Source organism: Neodiprion pinetum, chromosome 3 (genome assembly GCF_021155775.2).
Source record: "Neodiprion pinetum isolate iyNeoPine1 chromosome 3, iyNeoPine1.2, whole genome shotgun sequence".
Taxonomy (NCBI): Eukaryota; Metazoa; Arthropoda; class Insecta; order Hymenoptera; family Diprionidae; genus Neodiprion; species Neodiprion pinetum.
In genome coordinates, this window is record NC_060234.1 from 3,830,247 (window position 1) to 3,852,537 (window position 22,291).

Here is a 22,291-nt window from a genome sequence, read left to right on the forward strand (position 1 = left end):
GTAGATGTTTCTATTCTTCCTGCATCGATACGGGTGCTATTATAAGTGAAAAAGATCACAAGATTTCTGATTACAAGACTTTCCCGAACTCTTGAGTAAGATATAAAACAAACTACTCGGATACTTTCCAACTTCTTTTATATCCGAATCAAACTTTTTCAGTTAGTATAAGTCTAGTTATAGATCTTTCAGTTCGCGTGAACTGTAAAGGTTATACCATTGGCTACAAAAATCCTTGCCATGCGGTTTCTAGAAAAACAATTTATTGCAATTACTAACCGATTTATTTATGCTTTGAGTTTTTGTATAAAATAAATTATTGTAACAAAAAAGGAATACGGAAATTTAAAGTACAATCATACAGGTATATAAATCTATACGGTCCGGTTTTCTGGTTATATCATTATAATTATTATTGTTGTTATTGTTATTGTTATTCTTTTCTCCATACTATACAGTTCAGTACGGTATACTATACATCTTCGCCATTATACATTCACTATTTACAGTACACTTATCATACCTTATTTCGATTTATACTCTTGATGATGAATTTACCGCTGCGTCAATCAGCTTGGTTTTTTTTCTTTATGTTTTTTTTTTTTTTTTTGTTTTGGGTAAAATTTATTATGAACCAATTAAGTGTATAATTATACGTTTTCTTCAAAGGTTGAATCATATAAAACAAAACAGTAGATCAATCGCTGCTGCAATTATGCTGCTCCATTTGAAAATGTGATAATTCAATTTTTGGTCAAAATCAAAGTCACGAATTTTCAAATCACAAGCCGTTCCCAGTCACACTTCATTTTTGGTTTCTCCAAAACTCATCTCCTTGGCCAATGTACAGATAAAAATTTTTGTTTTCCACCCTATTACACAAAATTGTTCAAACTTTTACTCTGATTGAAACATCCTCTCCTCAAGTATAATTTTTTTTTTTTTTTTTTCCGTTCACAGTTCAATACCATCTTAAATACGAATACATAAGCGAAATTTGAAAAGTTTTCAAAACTATTATAGTACAATTTATGATTGTCTACGTTGCTGCACGATGCGCTTTAATAACGATTTGCAAGATTAGTCGAATAATTTAGCGCATTTTCCATTGTGCCGCGATAACTGTTCGTTCAATCGTTTATTGCATGGATAATGATCAACCGCGGAGCTACTCTTTCTCTTTCATATTTTTCGTTCAAGATATTATCTCATTTTTGATTGTACACTTAATATATATATATACATATATGTATATATGTATATATATATATATATATATATACGTTACATACATACGTAATCCTACGGTGTATATGTTAGCGATTAGTGATAATCGTGTAAAAAATTTTACCTTTAATGTATCTAATGTAACGTCCTATGAGCGTGGTTTTCAATCGTGACACACGATCGACATAATTATACCTAATCCGTTGATCGAGAATTTTGCTTAATTTATTTGTATAGGGTAACGTTGGGCTATTAAACATGACATTCGAAGTTTACTTAGTAATTTTTTACCAAACATTGCCACAACGATTTAAGGGTACGTGGTACTCCTACCTTTACCAGCCGAGCAGACTCACTTTTTTCTTTCTACATTAAATAAACAAAAAGAACACACCACACATTTTTTGGCGATTTTCAGTATATGAGTAACTTTCCTGAATTCCACTATGAAAAAACGATGCATCGTAGAAATTTGAACCCTTTCCCTTCGTTTGTTAATTCAACATAGGAAGAAAAAAAAGTGACTTTGCTCGGTCGGTAAGGGCAACGGTACTGCATACCCTTAATAATATGTATCAAGCTGTGTTCCTTTTATCCTTTCATTATTTTTTACTCCCTTCGGACAAAGCTGTTTACAACATTGCAACATCCGAATTTCTCTCACGATCCGCATCCTGTATAATACGTTTTTATTAATTTTTTCCATTCTTATACAAAGACATTTACACTTTTCGTAATTATATTCACATTTATCCTTCGCTTCTACAACATATTAATTACGGGTACAAGAAAACTGGGCAGCTAATTGAATTCATACGAATTTGATTTTGATCTCGTTTCAGTTTAATATGCATTGGTCGTTCGACGCTTAAGTCAAAAGTGCAGCTCACGCAATTATCGTATTAAAATTTCGCGACGAATGATATAGAAAATGTGAGCAAAAAAAGAAAAAAAACAATAATAAAAACAAAAAATCTCATATAACCGAATCGCATTAACTGCACCTCGTCTTTAGCAGGTCTTAATTAATTAATGTGCGTTTGTTACGTTTTGTACGGATTTAGGTGTATTCATTTATGTAATTAAATCTCCGATTGGTGCGTAAAATTTACGGTAAGTAATGCGAATATATCGAGTGAATTTATACCGTCATCGTATTCATACCTCGTTTGGTCTATTTCTTGGCTATTTTTGTTTTATTCACGGCGAAGGGTGACCAGTAGAGGTTACAATGTTCATCGTTCCTCTTTAGTTTCTATTTTTTATTCGCATATTTTACGTATTTGCGTTTTGATTATGCTGCCCGACAAGACATCGTCGCTTCCGCACGGTGTAATATAAGGTATCTATACCATAGGTACCTATTATAATATTGCATATAATAAGGGCATATATGTATACATGTATATTATGGTATAGTATGCACAGGTTTACTTACTTTTCATCAAAATATTGCTTATTTATTACAGCATGGGTTTCTCACGATCCATATATTATAGATGGGTATGTACATTCACCTAAGTATACGGTTTATGCATGGGTACATACACCCACACCCACACACACACACACACACACACACACACGTATATGTATACATCAGAGTGAGCCAAAAACACTAACCTGTCGAATCTATGGTCTCAAAAGGATCTATTTGCTGAGAAAAAAATTCTCCCGTTTGAAAAAATGTTTTTCGTAGTAAATGGGTCACTTTAAGACCATAAATTCGATAGGTTGGTTTCTTTTTTTTGGCTCACCCTAATATATAGGTATGTATCACGTACAGTGTACTACCGATAAGGTATTATCATTATCATTATTTTCATCGTTATTATCATAGATTTCACGTTAAACCTATATTTTATATCGTACGTAACATTATTACATTCCACGACATCGCGATTAGCCAAGTTTATTAATGTTGTACAGATTTCGTTTCAATTTAATTATCATATGTCAGTATTGAGATTCAGGAATCTTAAAATTTAGGAAGATTCTTTTATCGGTTATTATTTTTTCTTTCCTTCTCTTCTACTCTTTGGTATCAATTAAAGCCGCAATTATTAAAATTGTGTTTTTTTTTTAATTTAAATTTCGCTCATTTTTTTTTCATCAAATGAAACTAATAGAAGAAAAGATGCAAAAAAAAAAAAAAAAAAATTAAAACTACCATGATCAACAAAATTAGACGTATTCAATATCGTTGCAATTAATTTTTCTTTTTCACTCACCTCGTGCAGTTATACTTTGCATTTTCAAAATTTCATTTTCGTCCCGCTATCTGTCGCGAAATAGTTAATTAACGGTACAAGCGGTGGCATTAGCATTTTCAATTCGTGAAAATAACTTCATGTTCATTAAAACCGAGGGACGTAACTTGAAAAGAGCGATACGACCTGTTTGTGTGTCCGTAATTCGAAAAAGAAATTTTTTCAATATACGCATATTTTTGTACGGAAAGGTGAAGCAGCGACGGTAAAGTGTGACTTTCTTTTTATGGTCTTCGAAATTTTGACTTTCTTTCCCTCCATTCACGCCTTTCTTCGTTCTGTCGTTTCGTTTCTTCATTCCATTTTTAACTTTATTTTTTTCCTCTTTCGTAAAACTCTCACGTTTCTTTCTACCCTTTTTCACTTTTACCTTCAAATCTTTGTGTAAACGGTTAATTTGCGTGAGAATCTCGCGTTTCCAGAACAGTTTACGAGCTGAAAGCGAGCTGCTCGCTTGTTCCGTAGTCGTAGTTCACTAATTATTATACACGCCGTGTCACATGAAACCTCGGAGCGAAGTAATTTTCAAATTAAACACATAAACACCGAATGTATATAAACAACCGTGTTATTCTTGAATATTCTGAATGTTGATCAGTTTTACTACTTTTCTTATCTTTGTACCAGTTTCACACGTTTGCTTATCTAATTTTGGAGCACTGTTATCTTTCACGATTACAAAGAATCGGTAAACTCGGGGCGGGGTTGAAATTCCGACTTTGAAAAATTCCGAAAGCGCCGAAATCCGAATTCTTGGGTGGTGAAACTTAAAGGAATCAAACATTGACGAAAACTTCAAAGATTCGAAAGGGAAAAATTCCGGAAGGGTATAAAAAGTTCCAAAAGTGCGAAAATGAAAAAAATTTTTAAATCCGAAACATAGAAATTCTAAATGATTTCGAAGATTTTCAGTTCTGTGAATTTCTGACTGGCAGAAATTTCACCACTTTGATCTTTGTTTGTTTTGGATTTCCGATTTTCTTACGTTCAGAATCCTAGTAATTTTTATTTTCGATTTCTCTTATTTTTCACACCCACACGTTGACTAAATTACACTCTTTGAGTATATTTTAATTTTCGGAATTTCACTCTATCGAAACTATTTTTCTGATTTTTGCTCTATCGGAACTTGAAGAATCTTCAAAATCTTGCATCTAGTAACTTTGAACTTCGAACTAGACGCTTTCGGAACTTTTCAAATTCGGAACTTCAACCTCGCCCCGATAAATTCGATAAAAAATCGAAGAAAAATTAAACGTAAAATTCGCTTTTAGTCTTATTCTTATTTTTCACGGACGTAGAAAGAAAATAGAAAATAAAACAAAAGGTCAGAATTCAATTCTTCTCCCGAGAAACAACAAGAATTATATCGCGTCACATGCGACACGGGTATTTTTGAGTATCAAGTAACAAGATTTTTCATAACATGCGTGTAAATATAATAAAGAATTTTTTGTCTAGGCATGACAAAAAATATATTAAGACTCACGCGTGTTGTAAAAATTAACTAACGTATGAAAGTAATAATAAACCACGTTAATTCACGCAACGGTATGATAATTAAAACGAAATCACGTCGACGCGACGGTGCCGATGAATTGCAAACAAAAGTTGAATTCGTATCATAGTGTTGATTGGTATTACACGATCAATGGGATGTAAGCGTAATGATAACAATGACAATGATAATGACCGAAGTTTCGACTGCTCGAAAATGTTTTATCGACGTAATCCTCAAATGCACGACACGACTATAAAATAATAATAATAACAATAACAACAACAACAACAATAATAATAATAATAATAATGAAACGAACGGATGGTTTTAACATTCAGTCCTGTGTTGCATAATGAATCGTTTTGTTTTGCTTTTGGAGATAAGATCGACATGACTAGAGAATTTACGGAAATACAAAAAAAAAAATTCTAATACAGCTGAATTGACCGTCAATATCGCGGTTTCTCATTATCTTAATTGTTACAGCATAATCGTTAGATTTCATTTAGTTCTTTTCTTAGCTATAACAATTGATACAGAGTACGTAAGGTATACATATTACATTCGAATAGCATGCTGAGAATTTAATCGTAAAAATATGTACATCAATTTGACGCGGATATCGGTTGAATTTCGTTTACCGTTTCCTCGTATTTACATATAAACGGATAGATTAATTATTTCTTTGTGTACTACTATCAGATTTTTCAAACTTATCGTACGCTGAAAATTTCCCAATCCGTGGGTAAAATTTATATTCAATGTCAGCAGAATATTTCACAGGTATTATTAAAGGTGAGCTGCACGATCCGCGATTCAAAATATAAATTGCAATTCTCAATAATACGTTTTTTTTTCCAGTTATTAAGTATCACCTTAGTTCATTTTTTTTTTTTTTTTTGTTTGTTTTTTTTTGTTTCTTTTTTTCTCCACACATTTTGACTATTATTCTTATAACCGTTATTGGTTAATGTTATTATAATTGTTATTATCGTACAAATTTTCAATGTATAATACACGTATGATAATCTAAACGCCCTATGTTATCTAGTATTGCATTTGATTGTTGACACGCAGGGCTTAATCGTCATTTTCATGATGAAGAAAAAAAAATTATCTACTCTTATTATTGAAATTGGAAGAAACGGTTTTGATTATTTGCGCCAAGCCTTTTCCACGCTTTCGATATTGTATCAATAATAATAATAATAACAACAACAGCAACAATAATAACAATAATAATAATAATAATAATATCAATAATAATAATAATAATGTATTGTTTTCGTGTAGTAAATTATTTACAGCTTAATATTTACAATTCGGTATTATCGAAAACATATTTTCGGTTATCTTTTTTTTTTATTTCCTCTTTCGTTATTCTTCACCTCGGTTTCCGATACGAAATTTACAGATAAAACGGACAAGGATATCGAAATTACAATGAAAATAAATCGACTATGGATTATTTTAAACAAGCTCTTGTACATTTTCAAATAAACAAGTGTTTTGGGACTGAACGTTTCATCTTCATTTTCTTTTTCTCGGTAGAGTTTTTACTCTCGATTAAAACTATAACTGACAATAATTGCAAGAACAGTAAACTGAAGAGGTAATTTTTTGGATCGGGGAAAATATTATTGAGCAATATTAGTCGAATAGAAATAAAAAGAAAAAAAATAAATACAGACTTTTCGGTAAAAATCGTAATTATTGCATCGGTATCTCGGCATCCATTCGACGAATTATTGCCAAATTATTGATAAATGGTAAGAATCATAACGGTATAGTAACAACGATCGATATTATAATTCCCACATAGAATTACACGTATTTTATCTAAAAAATGAAATAATCGATATTACGTATTGCTATTACATTAGAATCAATTGTATCATTGTACTCGTATAATTACTTCGCTTAATCGTTAAGTATATTCCGTAATATCACTTTTGAGTATTTCCCAAATTTTTTTTTTTTTTCTCTTTTCTCTCCTTCTCTCTTTCTCTTCTTCTTCTTCTTCTTCTTCTTCTTCTTTTTCTTGTTCTTCTTCTCGTTTCCACTCCGTTTCTTCTTCTTGTTGTTACCGTTGATACAATAACGAATAGCCGAAAGAGACGAAATATTATTAAACGATATTGAAAATCATGAATAATTAATTGACGCGATGTAACGAACATTGAAAATATCATAATTCGAGTCTTAGGCCGTATCAACATAAATTTTATCACGCGCGAAGAACTTTCTCACAATCAGAGGGTAACGTATAATAAAAATATAACTGGAATCGTTGCCCCGCAAATATCCCCAGCTATTAAAAAGACAGTTCTGATAATAATGATAATAACAATTAATTAAAGCTTCAAAGTATCACTAGCCGCAAACGATTATCGATTAATACACCTCTTGTTTTTTTTTTGTTGTTTTTTTTTTTTTTTTCGTATTCATATAACATGCACGTACCATGTACACATGCTTTAAATGTGTTGATAACACAAACTATCGCATATTATGGTACAGAACGTCTAACGAATGCATAAGGGAATAAAATGCCAATCAGTTTCATTAAAAATCTCTCAATCCCTCATTTTCGTTCCTCTCTGCACACAAGTAATAAATAATCTTCTTATTTTACTGTACATAAAAAATATATCGTAAAACCCTTATGACATTCGGCTTTGTCAGACGCATCGAATTTCCACACTCTCATATTCATCGGCCAGATAAATGAATTTTGTTGATTCGAAATAATGATTGACAAAAATACGTGGCGATAATTAATTTTTTTCTTTTTTTCTTTTCATCTTCCCCTTCTTTGATTTGGTGTAAATAGCTGCGAAGCGGTTCGCTTAAGCCTAAACTTTGGCAATAGAATATATGGTGCATTCGTATCGTGTCGTTATTGTTATTGTTAACTATTATTATGTCGTGATATATGATATATACATATACATATATATATATATATATCGTTATCCCGTGTATCGTTACATCTATCATAAATACATTTACATACATATTATATGTTATATTATATTTTATATCATATCATACATTCGTCTCTCATATATATTTGTGTACATAGATGACTATTCATATTATTGTGTATAAGATAAACATTGCAAACATTAATTTGGCAGAATTTTAGGAGTCGTTTTTTATTTTTTGGTTTGTTCATGGGACGAGCGAAGTGACTTAAAACCTAAATTTTGTCTCATCTCAAAGACTGCTTCCAAATTCGCTCGATCTTCTCCCATCGTTGTGCCTCATGTAGGTCTCAGAGTAGATGCTCTTTGTCCGATCATCGTACCTGGGAATAAAAGAGATATGGAAACCCCGGTGAAACTTTTAAAAATTAAACAATGATAATAATATAGTGATCGCGGACATCCGCCATTCAGAGGGGAGGAAAACAGCTTGGTAAATTATCCATTTCCTTTCGAAATTCGAATCGATAAAGGAAACTGAAGACGTAAATAAGGACACGTAGGAAAAATAACCGAACTATTTGATAGGTATATTATATGAGGCATTCCACACCAAACTGACCTACTTATGACTCTCGGTGTCGGTAATTTTCTTTATTTTTAAGTATGACGTAGAGTTGTCGGAAAAAAAAATATATAAATTAAAATCTTTCTTCAGGTTTCTTGTTTCATTGGCTTCGTTTTTACTTCTCCCAAAAACACGAAAACCCAATTTTCGGTTGAACAGCAATTTGTTACGAATGAAAATTTTGCAGACCGAGATGGAAGAGGGAAAGACTTTGGTTCATCAGCTGAAGGCAAAACAAGTAATTGAAACGTGGGAAAAAAAAAAAAACTGCAAGATACAAATTTTTATTTTTGAAATTTACATTTAATTCGATTTTTCACATTTATTAATTACTTGTTTCGCCCGTAGCTCCCAAAGCAAAAGCTTGCCCATTTTCATCTTAGTCTCGAAATTTTCGTTTCGCAATACAGAATTCATGAGAAGAATTCAAAGGCAATCGATCAGGGCTATCACTTCGAAAATTGTGTGTTTTGTTATTTTTTTTCTGAATCTCTGAATCTGAAACTCGGTGAAAGATTATTTTATCTTTTTTTTTTTGTACACTTTACGCCGTACTTGATAAATAAAATCGCCGTCAGACGTAGGTCACGGTTTGGGGTGAACTGTCCCGTATATATTTGGTAATGATCTACTTGATTCTCATATACTTGGACAAAATTACTGTGCTGCTGACGGGAAACACAATATCTCTCTCTACGGAGTGTGAGATTGCCCGGATTCTTGGATCCGGTTGGTAGCTTTGCGTACATTTGTATTTGTGTAGCCTGAGCTTTTCATTGTGTGTTGTTGGGGAAAAAGCTCCATGTGATACGTTGGCTTATAGCTTCACCAGCCAAGTTATCGTGAATTATTCAGAAGCAATCGCATGCTCTACACACGTGTACGTACACAGAGAATACAGAAGAAACTTTTCAAACAAACAAAGTTTATTCGCGGTGTGTTGAGAAATGAGGAAAACGTTACTTGCTGTTATGTAATACATGGGTATATGTTATCCGCAAAGTACAAGAAAAGTGGCGTGAATTTGTCAGGGATGTAACATTTTCACATTTCCGGCACATTTCAAAGTTTTTCATTATTCGTGTAACGTATAATTTTGCGAACGGAAATTGGATAAGGGGATTGGAATTTTTAAAACACCTAAGCCACGAAAATGTCAGAGCTGCGAAACGGACACAGGTGAGTTTTCGAAATTAATTTTTTGCCACGTGTCAGATAACGAGGATGTCAACGAACGGGAAGTCAGGTGATGCTATATCATATTCGTTTCTTGAAGATGCTCAAAGTTGATCAAAAATTTTCAAATCACTGGAAATCACGTGTCGAGTTACTTGAGGTCAATTGAAATGATTAAGAATTGTGGGAATGTGAGTGAAATCTTGAATTACTCAAACCAATGTTCAATCATATTATATCACTAGAAAAAGTCATTTAATATCAGTCAAAGTCACGTGGATCAGGTTAGAAAACTCTGAAATTACTCGATGTTATTCAAATTCATATGAAGTCATTTTGAAGTCAGTTAAGATCGGTTCAAGTTTTTAAAATTCATTCCAAGTCACTCGAAACTTTGCAAAGTCACTCGAAGCCAACTAATTTCGGTTGAACTTAAAAGTAATATGAATTAATGTCAATTCCTTCGAATTCGTACGAATATGTAAGCCAAAAAAAAAAAAATTATCATCCTCTCATTAAAAGGCTGAGACAAATCGATGTAGAACATCGTCCGACTTCCAAAAAAATAGTTAACGAGCGAATAAATCGTCAACGTGCAGGAGATCAAGAATGCCAAAATATCAGTAACATGCGCTAAATAAATTCGTATCTTTATACATAAATATTACTACAAAGAAAAATCACATTTAACGATAAGTAACGTGTAGAAAAGATACTTGCAAGCAGATAATACGTACATTTGGTAGATTGCTGGGTTAATTTCCATGTTAGAAGCTGAATAAAGTATAAATGAAAAAGAATATCATTCATTTTTTTGTAAGACGTTGTTTCACGGTAAAAGTATATACGTATAGCTTATAAATGAGATCAGTGCTTGAATTGGTTCAGATCGTCGTGTTATTTACAGTGAAACGGATAAGTGTAGATTCGAAGTAAAGCAAAATATAAAAGCTATGAAAAATTGTAACAATATATTTTGCATACGTAATTCTCTGCGAGACGAAAAAATCTCCTATGAAACTATAGATGCATGTTTGAACATAGTCTATATGCGCACACTGCAGGAGCCAATGCTAGTATCAGCTGTTTTATTCACCACCTTCCACTACTACTCGTCAATCAACAAAGAGAGTGTATAAAGTGCATGCAAAATCTGCAAAGCTGCTCGTAATACGTTAAGGAAGACTCGAAACCCAATCCATGAAGTTGTTGCGAAGTAGCGTCCCGTTTGTCGAGGTCAATGATCACGAAGCGAATCCTTTGAGGAACTGCCTAGTGGTACAAAAAGTTTATCCAGTCCTGCAAACAAGCAGCGAAGCAAATGAACGTGATTTTGTCGAAGTACCGAAAGGTTTGATCAAAATGAGCCTGAGAGATGTTACGCCGATGGAAAGCATGTCCTTGATTTGGGTCTGGAGTCGTTCTATCCAACGGTGCAAAAAGTCGCGAGATAAGCACTGAGATGTAAGTGTAAGAAAGAAGCATAATGCGGCACTGTATACAATAGACGACAATAGTTGAAGCGAATTGAAGTTAAGTGAAGTGTGAGACTTTCGTACCTCTTTCGATCAGACCATATCGTACCTGAGGGAAGGCCGTCGAACGTCGAGCGCATCAAGATCGGACGGTTCCCGCCTGCACAGAGAGCAGAATGCGCACTGAAGTGTGTTTCTGAAAGCCTCCCGAAAATCGCGGTTGAAGTACGCGTAAATCAGAGGATTCAGGGCCGAGTTGGTGTAACCGATCCAGAATAGGATGGCGATCACGATGTCCGGACAGTAGCAGGTCGGCCCGCAGAGACTCATCGTGACGTACCACAGGAAGAACGGCAACCAGCAGAGTATAAAGGTCCCCATTATTATGCCCAGCGTCCTGGCAGCCTTGTGCTCTCGTTTCATTTTTATCATGTTCTTGTCCTTCGTCGGCGTGTGAAGGTGGTCCGTGTTTATCTCGTTCAGAGTCAGGGTCTTGGACGAACCGGCTCTGTTCAGTTCCCCGTTCAAGTTGTTCAGGGTGTTCATGTTGTTCAAGTCCTTGCTCGGTCTGTGACTGAGGAGCATGGCGTTACCCATGCGGTTGTGCATCTGCTTCTCCTGCCTGTTGGCCTCCTTGAATATCGCGTAGTACGTCAGGGTCATTATGGTGCAGGGTATCCAGAACGATATACTCGACGACAGGATGGCGTATACCTTGTTAACCTTGAACTCGCATAGCTCAGGAAACTCCCGTCTGTACTTGCTGTTCTCCTCGGTAGTGTACCACTCGTTGAGTATGGGTAGGAACGATATTATCGCCGGAGAGAGCCAGCAGGCTAGCAGCATGTAGGCCACCACCCTCTTCGTCATGTTTATCGGGTACTTTAGCGGCCTTACTATCGCGTAGTAGCGATCCACCGATATACACATTAAATGCAGTATCGAACTCGTGCTGAAGTAAACGTCCAGCGAGTTCCAAACGTCGCACATGAAGTAGCCGAACACCCAACGCCCCGTGACCTGGACACTGGCATTGAACGTCATTGCGAACATGGCCACCAGCATGTCGGCCAAGGCCAGAGAGACGACGAAGTAGTTCGTTATTATCCTCAGCTTCCGGTGCCGCATTACCGACACCATTACCAGGAGGTTCCCGAACACCGCCGTTATGATTATCGACCCGAGGACGCAGCCTATCAGGATGGATTTTGACATCTTGGACCATTCCTCGTCCTCGACGTATGTTATGTTCCCGGATGGATCCTCCGTCGAAAGTCCGCTTATCGATGTTATGTCCGATGTTGAAACTACCTCCATTGGCTCCACCGTCGAAGCCATCTTCGGACGTTTTCAGCGACTCTTTTCCGGTTCCAACAGTTTCTAAGTCACCGAGGATCCAACGATACGCAATGCGATTTCCTTCATGTTTCATAAACGAGCGATAATCTCCGTTCTTATTGAAGGTACTCGAGAAACGAATCGATCGGCTTGCGAATCGTTTCAATTTTGGAAAAAAAAAACTGCTTCTAAAGTATTCTGTTTTTATATTTTCACCTGCTCATTAATATACTGAGAGAAAACCAGCTTCGGCCCACTCTTCAGAGATCCCTCTGATGTCCTTCAACTTTTCACCTCACTCTTCTGGCAAAAATTTTTATAACCCCTCCGCCCGCTTTTTGCCAACGTTTGTTAACTTTGCCTTCTCTGTGTTGTCCCTGATGCGACTCTGGAAAAAGAAAACAAACACAGACTTCAGTATAGAATCAACCATCACCTTTACCTTTCAAATACGCTTCCTTTCAGTGATGGGAACGTAACATGTATTTACTCATCGTTTACAGGGCTCCGCAATTCCCTCAACTTACTCTTTTCAGATCAACTTAAGATCAAGGTTTCAATCACTCTTTACGGTCTTATGGTTTACGAGCAGAGGAAACAAAATTTCTTATATTTATTCATGTATACCTACACGTTTCAACCAACGCCGTACTAATGATTAGAATCTGGATCGGGAAAAAATTTACTCTCACTGGCAAAAACGCGACCAAAGGATTGACAAGTCAGTTTCACAGTACGCAGAAATCAATTTAGGACTTGGCATCTGATATTTAAAAAGTAGCTAGTATCATATCCCAGCACCGAATCTATATTGGCGATTACGTTCGAGAGTAAAAAGAACCAAGAGTAACCCTTCATCCATCATCTCATGATCATTTCCCAATACTGGATCCAGATCGACGATTACCTTTGAGAATAAAAAGAACCAAACGTCACCTTTCGATAATGAACTCCTCAGTGAAAATGAGATCAATTCGTTGATTGAAACTCCAGTGAACTAAGAGAGTGAAAAGTTATCTACCATCAGTTGCTTTCAAGAAATTGACGCAGGCAGCTGAACTATATTCGTTTGAAAAACTTCAACTATTTATTGTTACTGCAGGAAGACAACACATAATTGAAACAGACTCGTTGATGAGATTCTCAGTCTCCAATCTCCCGAAAAAAAACCCAATTCACAATGGCCAACTAGAATTAGAGTTTAAGTGACAACAAGACGCGCATCGGAGTTGAATCGATCGAGTCTGAAGAACGTAAAATTGTTTTTTGAGGATTTGATGTTTTCTCATTTCATTCCGAGACTTCTTACGTAAAAGATCTCATCGCGACGTCGTGATTGAAGTGGTTCAACTTGGCGACGCCTTTATTGGTTCATTTCCATGGTTACCGCAAGAGGATCAAAGACTTATTTAGGTTGTGTCTTGGGTAGAACGTGGCCGAGAGGAGATAAGAGGGCTTCACTGTGTAATTGAGGATCTTTGAAATGATCCTGACTAAACCTAATCACGTCAGGAATGTCGGAGATTCCACTCCAGGTGCACAAACTGCAATAATGAAGAGTGGAATTCAGGTGGATGTCGACGATCATATTCTGGGACGTCCGGCGTCTCGACGAGCTTGCTTAAACGAAGGACCAGACAATAACTTCGTCTTCGAAGTATATTCAGGGCCGAGAAATTTCACCAACCATATATATATACGTATACGTATTACAGACCTTCGATCCTCCTCTTCCTCCTCCTCCTTCTCCACAGGCAGCTGGGAGTAATAAACGATGAAAATTGAGAGCGCATGTCTAGAATTTCTCTCATAATTTATACGCCCCCAAGCTTGGATCCGACCTTTTCTTACAGCAAATTTCAAATGTCTTCACCTGCCGTGTCAGCCGGTCACCCCATCAAAAATCCATTTCTTTCATCTCAAACTACACGGACGGTGACTCGACGTGAATCACATTATATTCCTAATCCAATCATCCTCTTGACATTCTGGTTCCCGGTATAATTTTGCAAAGAAATGACGGTCACGAATGAGGTTGTAAAAAATTTCGCAAGTTCTGAATTAATATGAGACATTGTCCGATACAATGATTAGCATTGTTTTTCACCACGACGGAAAAGTCTTGAAGTAACTGTCAGTCGAATTGAGTTCGATCAATTTACGAACAAGGAGGCTTCTTGGGCGGATTGATCCAATGAAATTTAGACTCGTTCGGAATTCTTGCCCTTCGATATGCCGAATTTGAGCATAAGAAATGTCGGCTTTCACGTTTGTGTTATAGGTTAACTAAAAATTTTCAAAAAGGCACCGCCATAATTATCGGGAATATTTCCTAACAGGTGGAAGACGATGCGATGCCTGGCCTTTTTATTCAGCGGTAGATAAAATTTCGGCGAAGGTCTTTGGCGGTTCTAACAAAGAAACTCGGCGTCGATGAAGCGCATTAATTTCCACGGCTCCCGAGCCAACTTTCATGAAATTGAATCACGTCGGGAATAATAAATCACAGGGTTTTAATTAAGTCATTATTCAGGAGGGGCGGGATGGGGGAAAAGGGATGGAAGTTCTCGCTGCTGCAGCCCGTTGCTGATGCTGGTATTTACTTAACTCATCGAGGTTAAGAGGCTCCATTTGTTCAGTTCGGATCAGATCGAATTCATAAATTACTTATGAAGCATTCGGGCCCCGGATTTGATCCTCATCCCTTTCTGTTTAGTTCGAATTCTTCTTTATTTATTTTACTTCTTTTAATCTATCTTTAAGGTACAGGGAAAGTCTGTTAAAAGTGAAATTATTGTTTGCAGATCTTTTTTGTTCGCTCTTGTCGGATGAACGAAATTGCGATTCGAAATGGACTGAGAAGTGAGCATTCTTCTGCGAGGATGATGAATTATTCATCTCACATATAAAAACAGACAAAACAATTTATCTGCGTTCCTAGCGAACGGTGCAAAAAATCGTGTGACGTACATGATGTGTGAATTTTATCACGAATTCATAAATAGGTGAAAAATTTCATTCGCACTGCGATGCACTGACGTTGAGTGAGCGAAACTTTGATGATAATTTTAGACGGAACACTCCGCGAAGCGTGTGCGTAGTAAAATTTCTATCATCTGAAATACGGCAAAATTTTCCCATACCGGAAATTCTGCATGAGGCGATGAGAAGAAGAATAAAAAAAAAACACATGAGTGCGTGCTTTGGGTTGAAGCTGAATTCAATATTTCTCTGTGCACACCGACATACGAGAGTGTGAGAAACGATGTATTAAAAATATGCTGCACTTTGCGGACTAATTAAAAATAAAAAAAAAAAATCAAATAAAAACCTTTGATAATAATTCATCTCACGGTGAATTCGCGTTTAGAAAATTTGCGAAAGAAAGTAATCAGTCATCAAAAAATTTAACAAATTTTGTCAGTACAATTATACATTCAACTATACACATAATTACGTCTCTTCTCATTTGCAGTAAACTTGGAGAGAAAACGAGCTAGCCATGATGAGAACGAAACGGAGACGACGAAGGTGCAGAGCTGGGATCGATAAGACTTGTCTTCTGGAAGTGGAGGGTGAGAGAAAGAAAGAGAGAGAAAGAGAGAGAGAGAGAGAGAGAGAGAGTGAGAGGTGCAGATGAGGAAAAAGCGAAAAGGGGAGCAGAAAAAAAATTGTCCTTATAAAAGGTGCGGCCTTCGTTTGTCTCGCGTTGGGACGAGTGGAGGCGTCGGGACGCGTCACGTCGTTCAGACGGTGAGATGAAAGTAAAGGAGAGGAGGAGAGAAGAGGATAGGAGAGGAGAGGAGAGGAGAGGAGGAGAGGAGAGGAGAAGAAGAGAGGAGAGGAGAGGCAGGCGCCTCTCTCAAATGAACCTCTCAACCCTCAGCAACGCCTTCGGGCATCCCGTGCTAACATTCCTCTCCGCAAAACCTTATATCTCTCCTACCTCCCCCCCCCACCCCCCCCCCCCCCCCCCCTCCCCCTAATTTTCCCCCTCTTTACCAAAATTCTATTTCGCCAAGCGCCGCGTCTACGAATGCAGGTTTGACGAATTTGTTAATTGAACGGTGAATCTTTCATCCATTTCATCCTCTCCTCCCACCCCTTTCTCTAACAGTCTCCCTGAACGATGTCTCGCGACACGATCACTTTGTTTTGTCAGATATTCAGAGGAATCGAAAAAAAAAAAAAAAAAAAAAAATAAAAATTTTTTTACAAGAAGAAGAATATTATAATTAATTTATGACCTAGAATTGCAAGCTCAATGTTCTCGTCTTATGCTCGTGATAGAATGAGGTATATTTCAATAGTTTTCGGTACTATTTTGCAAAATTTTATTAAAACGGATATCTTGACAAGAAACGATTTTGATATCGTTGGAATTTGAGGAAAAATATTGTGCTAGCGACTGTTTTGTGTGATAATGATTATATAAGTTGTCAATACGTAATAAATTTTCTGGTCATCGAAGCGATCATCAAACCGATTGATTGGATTTTTATGTTTTTAGTCAAGTAAAGTCTTGACATCAATTTATTTTTCTACCAATACATCAAATTATTGAAATAGTTGCAAGAAACTATGGTAAGGTTGGTCGTAATCATGAAGAATAGTAACGTTATCTAGATTTTTGGGTTATCTGCTGCATAAATAAATTCCATTTTGGAAAAAAATTGAAATTATTCTTGGTATGTATACTATCACCGGAACATTGTAAATAAATTCGTGAAAATTCTTGCTAGAAGGGATAATGTGAAGCAAAATAGATTTCGATTATTAAAAAAATTCATTGTCATTTTATTCATACCAAAGTCACATATATAAACAAATTGACGAAATTCGTACTTTTCCACGAAAAAAGGACTTTCTCCTAATCTAGGACGAAGATCCGAATGTCAATTTTTAAACAAACTTAATAGGAACCAAAATATCTTACAGTATTATCCAAAATTTGTCGTCTTGTTGTTTTTGTTTGTTCATCATATTGGATCCACAACTTTGAATTTTGAGCTCATATTCCCGATCAACGACCCCAAAAGCTCGCGAAAAAAAAAAAAAAATTCCAAGTGAATCGCATGGAAGGGGAAAAACGTGTCCACGAAAGGGTTAAAGCTCAGAATCAATCTTCCGAAAGCGCTTCTGCAATTTCAATAAGTAGAATAATCACGATGATAAGAAAAAAGGCGAACTATATTCCAAAGCATGCGCTAAACGAAGCCGGCTCACATTTCGCGGGGTGTTCAAGTTCCAGGCAAAATTTCCCCTGCCTAGTTTCATGAAAATTCAAACGCGTACAACCATTGACCAAGACAAGTCAAGGATACTAATATAAACGTCGCAAGCTCAGACATTCGATGAGAATTATTACTCGAATTTCAGACGCCCCGCGCGACTATGCCAAGGAATACAGATGAGCCGACGGCCATGTCGCTGGAATACATTTGTTATATTTTTTTACAATTTTAGTTGTCGCCATTTCGGCAGGCGTTGAATGTATTTTTTTTTTTTTCCCCAACTTTTCGATTATGAGTCGATATTGAAATGTTTCGCTTTTAAGTCGAGACTGTGAGAGGATATGACGGCCAATTATTTGAAACGTTTTCGATTACGGTACGACACCTCGTCCTGGATGTAATGAATAAATATACGGAGCATTCCACGCCAAATCGACCAGAATGTGACCCAAAATCATTTAAATTCGGTAGGCGATTTTCGTATTGTTAATTAATTATGTAGATTACTTAAATCCTTTCACTGATGTTTCTTAGCGAATTTTGTTTCAGTTATGATTTTCTAAAACCAACGTGTTTTTGGACGTAATATAATAATTTGAAAATATTACGTGACAATTTTCAAACCTAGACCCAGAATGCATTCGCATTCGTTTCTGGTTTTTTCTCTCTTTTTTTTTTTCTTGTTGAGCTTCGGAAAGCAAAGAGTATTGCAAAAAAATAAGAAACCAAATATCGTAAGTAAAACAAATCACCTCAGAAAAAAAAAAGACAAAAAATAAAACTCGAACAAATATTCCAGTGTTTTTTATAATCGGAACAACAATATGAAAAATCTCGCACCAAATCCAAGAGGTCGAGGCTCAGACTCTGGTTGACTTGGCGTGGAATGGTCGATGCATAAACAATAAATAAACAAAAACAAAAAAAATAAATTCCTCAAGAAAATACGTTTATTGGTAAGCCGTCCGAATTACGGAGTCAGGAATTCCCCGCAAACTGATACCTCTCATACATTAAATGTAAAAAATCGCCGAATTTTAAATTATTTAACAAAAATATAACGTCCGTATCTGATGCCCGTACAAAGAAGATTTTAAGAACCGAGTTAAGGCTCTCTACGTTACATGTATCCGTATACAAGTTGGACAGTTATTCGCGTAAAAGTTTTCCCTTAGTTGGATTAGCGGAAATTTCACGCTGTCGCCTCGGCAGCTTGAAGAAATCAAACTTTTCTCGCTCATTCTTTTCGCCTCCCTCAAAATTTCTTTGTCCCTGAAAGTAATTGTTGCGATTCACGGTGGATGAGAAATAATTCCACATAAGTAGGAAATTGAATTGTTAGCGTTAAAAGTACAAAAACAAGTCAACGATATGATAAGTCTATGGCAACAGAAAAAATTTATAGATTCCAACTCGGCTAAACATCTCAAAACATATAACTCTCTTCCTCCTAAAATTTATTTTCTACCAAAAATTCATAAAGAAAATGTTCCACTCAGACCGATTGTTTCTAACATCAATTCCCCCACCTACAAAATCTCGAAATTTTTTTCTTGTGTCTTATCTAACATAACAGGTACATCAGACTATCACATCAAGGACACTTGGTCCTTTGTAAACAAAATTAGGGGAAAAACAATTCCGCCTAATCACCTGTTAGTATCCCTAGATGTCAAATCATTGTTTACCAACATTCCAACTAAACTAGCGATATCGATCATCAGTAAAAACTGGCCCAATTTGAAAGGTCACACTAACATTAATAAAAAAGAATTTCTAGCCGCCACCAAACTGTGTCTAGATTCATGCTATTTCGCCTACAAAGATAATTTCTACCAACAAATTTTTGGCGTAGCAATGGGCTCACCGATTAGCCCAGTAGTAGCGAATCTGGTACTTGAACACTTGGAAAAAAAAATCATTTCAAATCTTCCTTTCAGCCTACCTTTTTACTATCGTTACGTCGATGATATTATAACGTGTGTTAAAAACGAAAATCTACAACTCCTTCTTAATAAATTCAACAGCTTTCACCCACGTATCCAATTCACTCTCGAGTTGGAAAAAGATGGAAAAATCAGTTTTTTAGACACTATGGTAATCAACCACAATAACACCATAATCTTAGATTGGCACCATAAACCAACCTGGTCTGGGAGATACATTCATTTCAACTCACATCATCCCATCAAACACAAAAAATCTGTCGCCATATCCTTGTTCGATCGCTGCCTTAAAATATCAAACCCTCAATTCCTTAAAAAGAATTTAAAACTTGTAGAAATAACTCTTACTTCCAATGGCTACCCTATCAAATTCATCAATGATATCAAAAAGTATAGAATAGAAAAAATGTACAACTCGATTGATTGGAATGTAGACTCCAACAATCCAACTGATGTTAATGATAAATTTAAAAACTCTATCTCTATACCGTATGTCGAAAATCTATCTAGCCAAATCCAAAAAATTCTTAAGAACGAGGGAATTGAAATTACTTTTAAAATATCTAATACTACCAAACTGTCTCTTTTTACTCATCTTAAATCTGTTACTCCTAATTTAGAGAAAATCAACTGTGTATATAAAATACCATGTCGAGACTGTAGCATGAGTTATATTGGACAAACGTCACAACACCTAAAAAATAGAATTTCTGGTCATCGTTCCAATATCAAATGCCATGTCACTGAAAGATGCGCTTTAGCAGATCACGCTTTGACCCTGGGTCACAATTTCGAGTTTAACAACTCTATAACCCTTGCTACAGAACCTAATTGGTACAAACGCATTATCAAAGAAATGATACATATCTCTAAGAACAAAAGGAACTCGGTTAACAAACGTACAGATATCGAAAATCTTAGCCACCTATACTCCAACATCCTCTAGTCTACATTATCGTTGGTTCTCAAAACAGTAACGCCCCTCACTCCTGATTGGTCACTGCCTTTGTACTCCATGACTTTCGAGCACAGTTCAAATCTCACACGTGATCAACAACATAGATTTACGGATGGTTCCCCGCTAACCTTCACTTCCGTCCGAAATGCTGTACCACTAACAACATCTAAGCATGTACCGGTTGTCATTTTTTGTGAGTAATCTTTTTCTAAATTAATTTAATCTTTTCCCATCTCCTTTGTTCCAAATTATTAATAAGCTTTTTTCTGACAAATTTTCATTTCTCTTAAACCAATTTTTCATCTGATTAACCTATCTTCAAATTTTGACACGTAACCTAAAACTGTCACTTTGACAGCTGCGTTAAAACTGTTTAATTTTCACTTAATTCTGTAAAACAACAAATATTGTATTGTTAAACATATTCCATGCTCTCAACTCTGATTTGTTTTGTTGAAGCATCCTATTTTTTGTTAACTATTTAGATTTTACTTCCTGAGGATGGTCGGCAGGGCCCGGCCGAAACGTCGATTTTGTTATATTCACGTTTTTCAACTATTAAATTTCTTCTTCTTCCTGACCGGAACTTCGACGAACCTTTCATTTTTTTTTAGAAATTCAGTCGTTCCAGAAAAATTATTCGATTAAACATGAATGTTCTCATCGAAACTTTTCCCTTACGTGTGAAAAAATTACTTTTATCCCGGAAAATTATGTAAACAGTGGATAAGAATCGTAACTGAAGGTTGAAAAAAAAACGATAACCTTGGAATCTGACAAAAATCGAGTAGCTTTGTCGGGTAATTAAAATTTCCAAATTGAAAATGCATAAATATGTGGTATAATTCGAGAATGAATCAATTTCTTGGAAAAACTTTTCAAAATTAAAAAAATAAATAAAAAAAAGATACTCGGGATTGAGAAAAATTACAATTTCTCAATTTTGTGCACTGAACTATTGCATAATTGGAGAATGAATTAATTTATTGAAATACTATTTATAAAAAAAAAAAAAAAAAAAAAAAAAACTGAGACTTACTTTGTCGAAGAATGACAATGAAACGTTTGTTGGAGAATGAAAATTTCTCAACGCTTGGACTTTATTGTTGTATACCCGATTGGAGAAGAAAATGAATTTGTTGAGAAACAAAAAAACAACAATTACACCAACATGATAGAATCTGTTTATCTCGAAAAATCACGCGTGAAATATCTATACGTAAAAACAAAAATGATATCCCAATGAATTTTGTCCCGCAAGCGTTTCCGGTCGTTTTGTACACGAGTTTGGGAATAATATAAATCATTCCGAAAACCGATTGAAAGCCGTTTTTGTACGGGCGTGTTTGTGTGTTCGAAACGGGCATAAATTTCGTGTCGCGAGACGGCAAACAACCCTGGGAACGCACACAAATAATCAAATAGTACAGGTGGGTGGGTTTGGTATTTCACAAAGAGCTGCAAATTACTCTGAAATATGACGATAACCGAGCGGGAACTTCCGTAACCGCCGACTTCGTGCCCCTCGTGCGGAAGGCTGATCCTCTGGCTGAAATACACGCGATTCGAGAATGAACTGTCCTTCCGAAAATCCAAACGGAACAACATGCG

The 22,291-nt window shown here is 35.9% G+C and overlaps 1 protein-coding gene across 8 annotated transcripts in view; it reads right to left on the bottom strand.

Annotated features, from left to right (window-relative positions):
* Positions 1-895: 895 nt before the first annotated feature.
* The window catches only part of LOC124213844 (Octopamine beta2 receptor), a 171,754-nt gene continuing 150,358 nt past the window's right edge, over positions 896-22,291 (bottom strand). For 5 of the 8 annotated variants that reach the window (XM_069134138.1, XM_046615530.2, XM_046615529.2 and 2 more), the window contains 2 exons: positions 11,314-12,930; positions 896-8,308 (listed from right to left, as the gene is read on the bottom strand). In XM_069134138.1, coding sequence (XP_068990239.1) covers positions 8,218-8,308; positions 11,314-12,542 — 1,320 coding nt within the window. In that variant the 5' untranslated portion in view covers positions 12,543-12,930 and the 3' untranslated portion in view covers positions 896-8,217. Of the gene's footprint in view, positions 8,309-10,466; positions 10,504-11,288; positions 12,931-22,291 lie in introns of all 8 variants that reach the window. The other 3 variants (XM_046615533.2, XM_046615532.2, XM_046615531.2) reach the window with 3 other exon arrangements.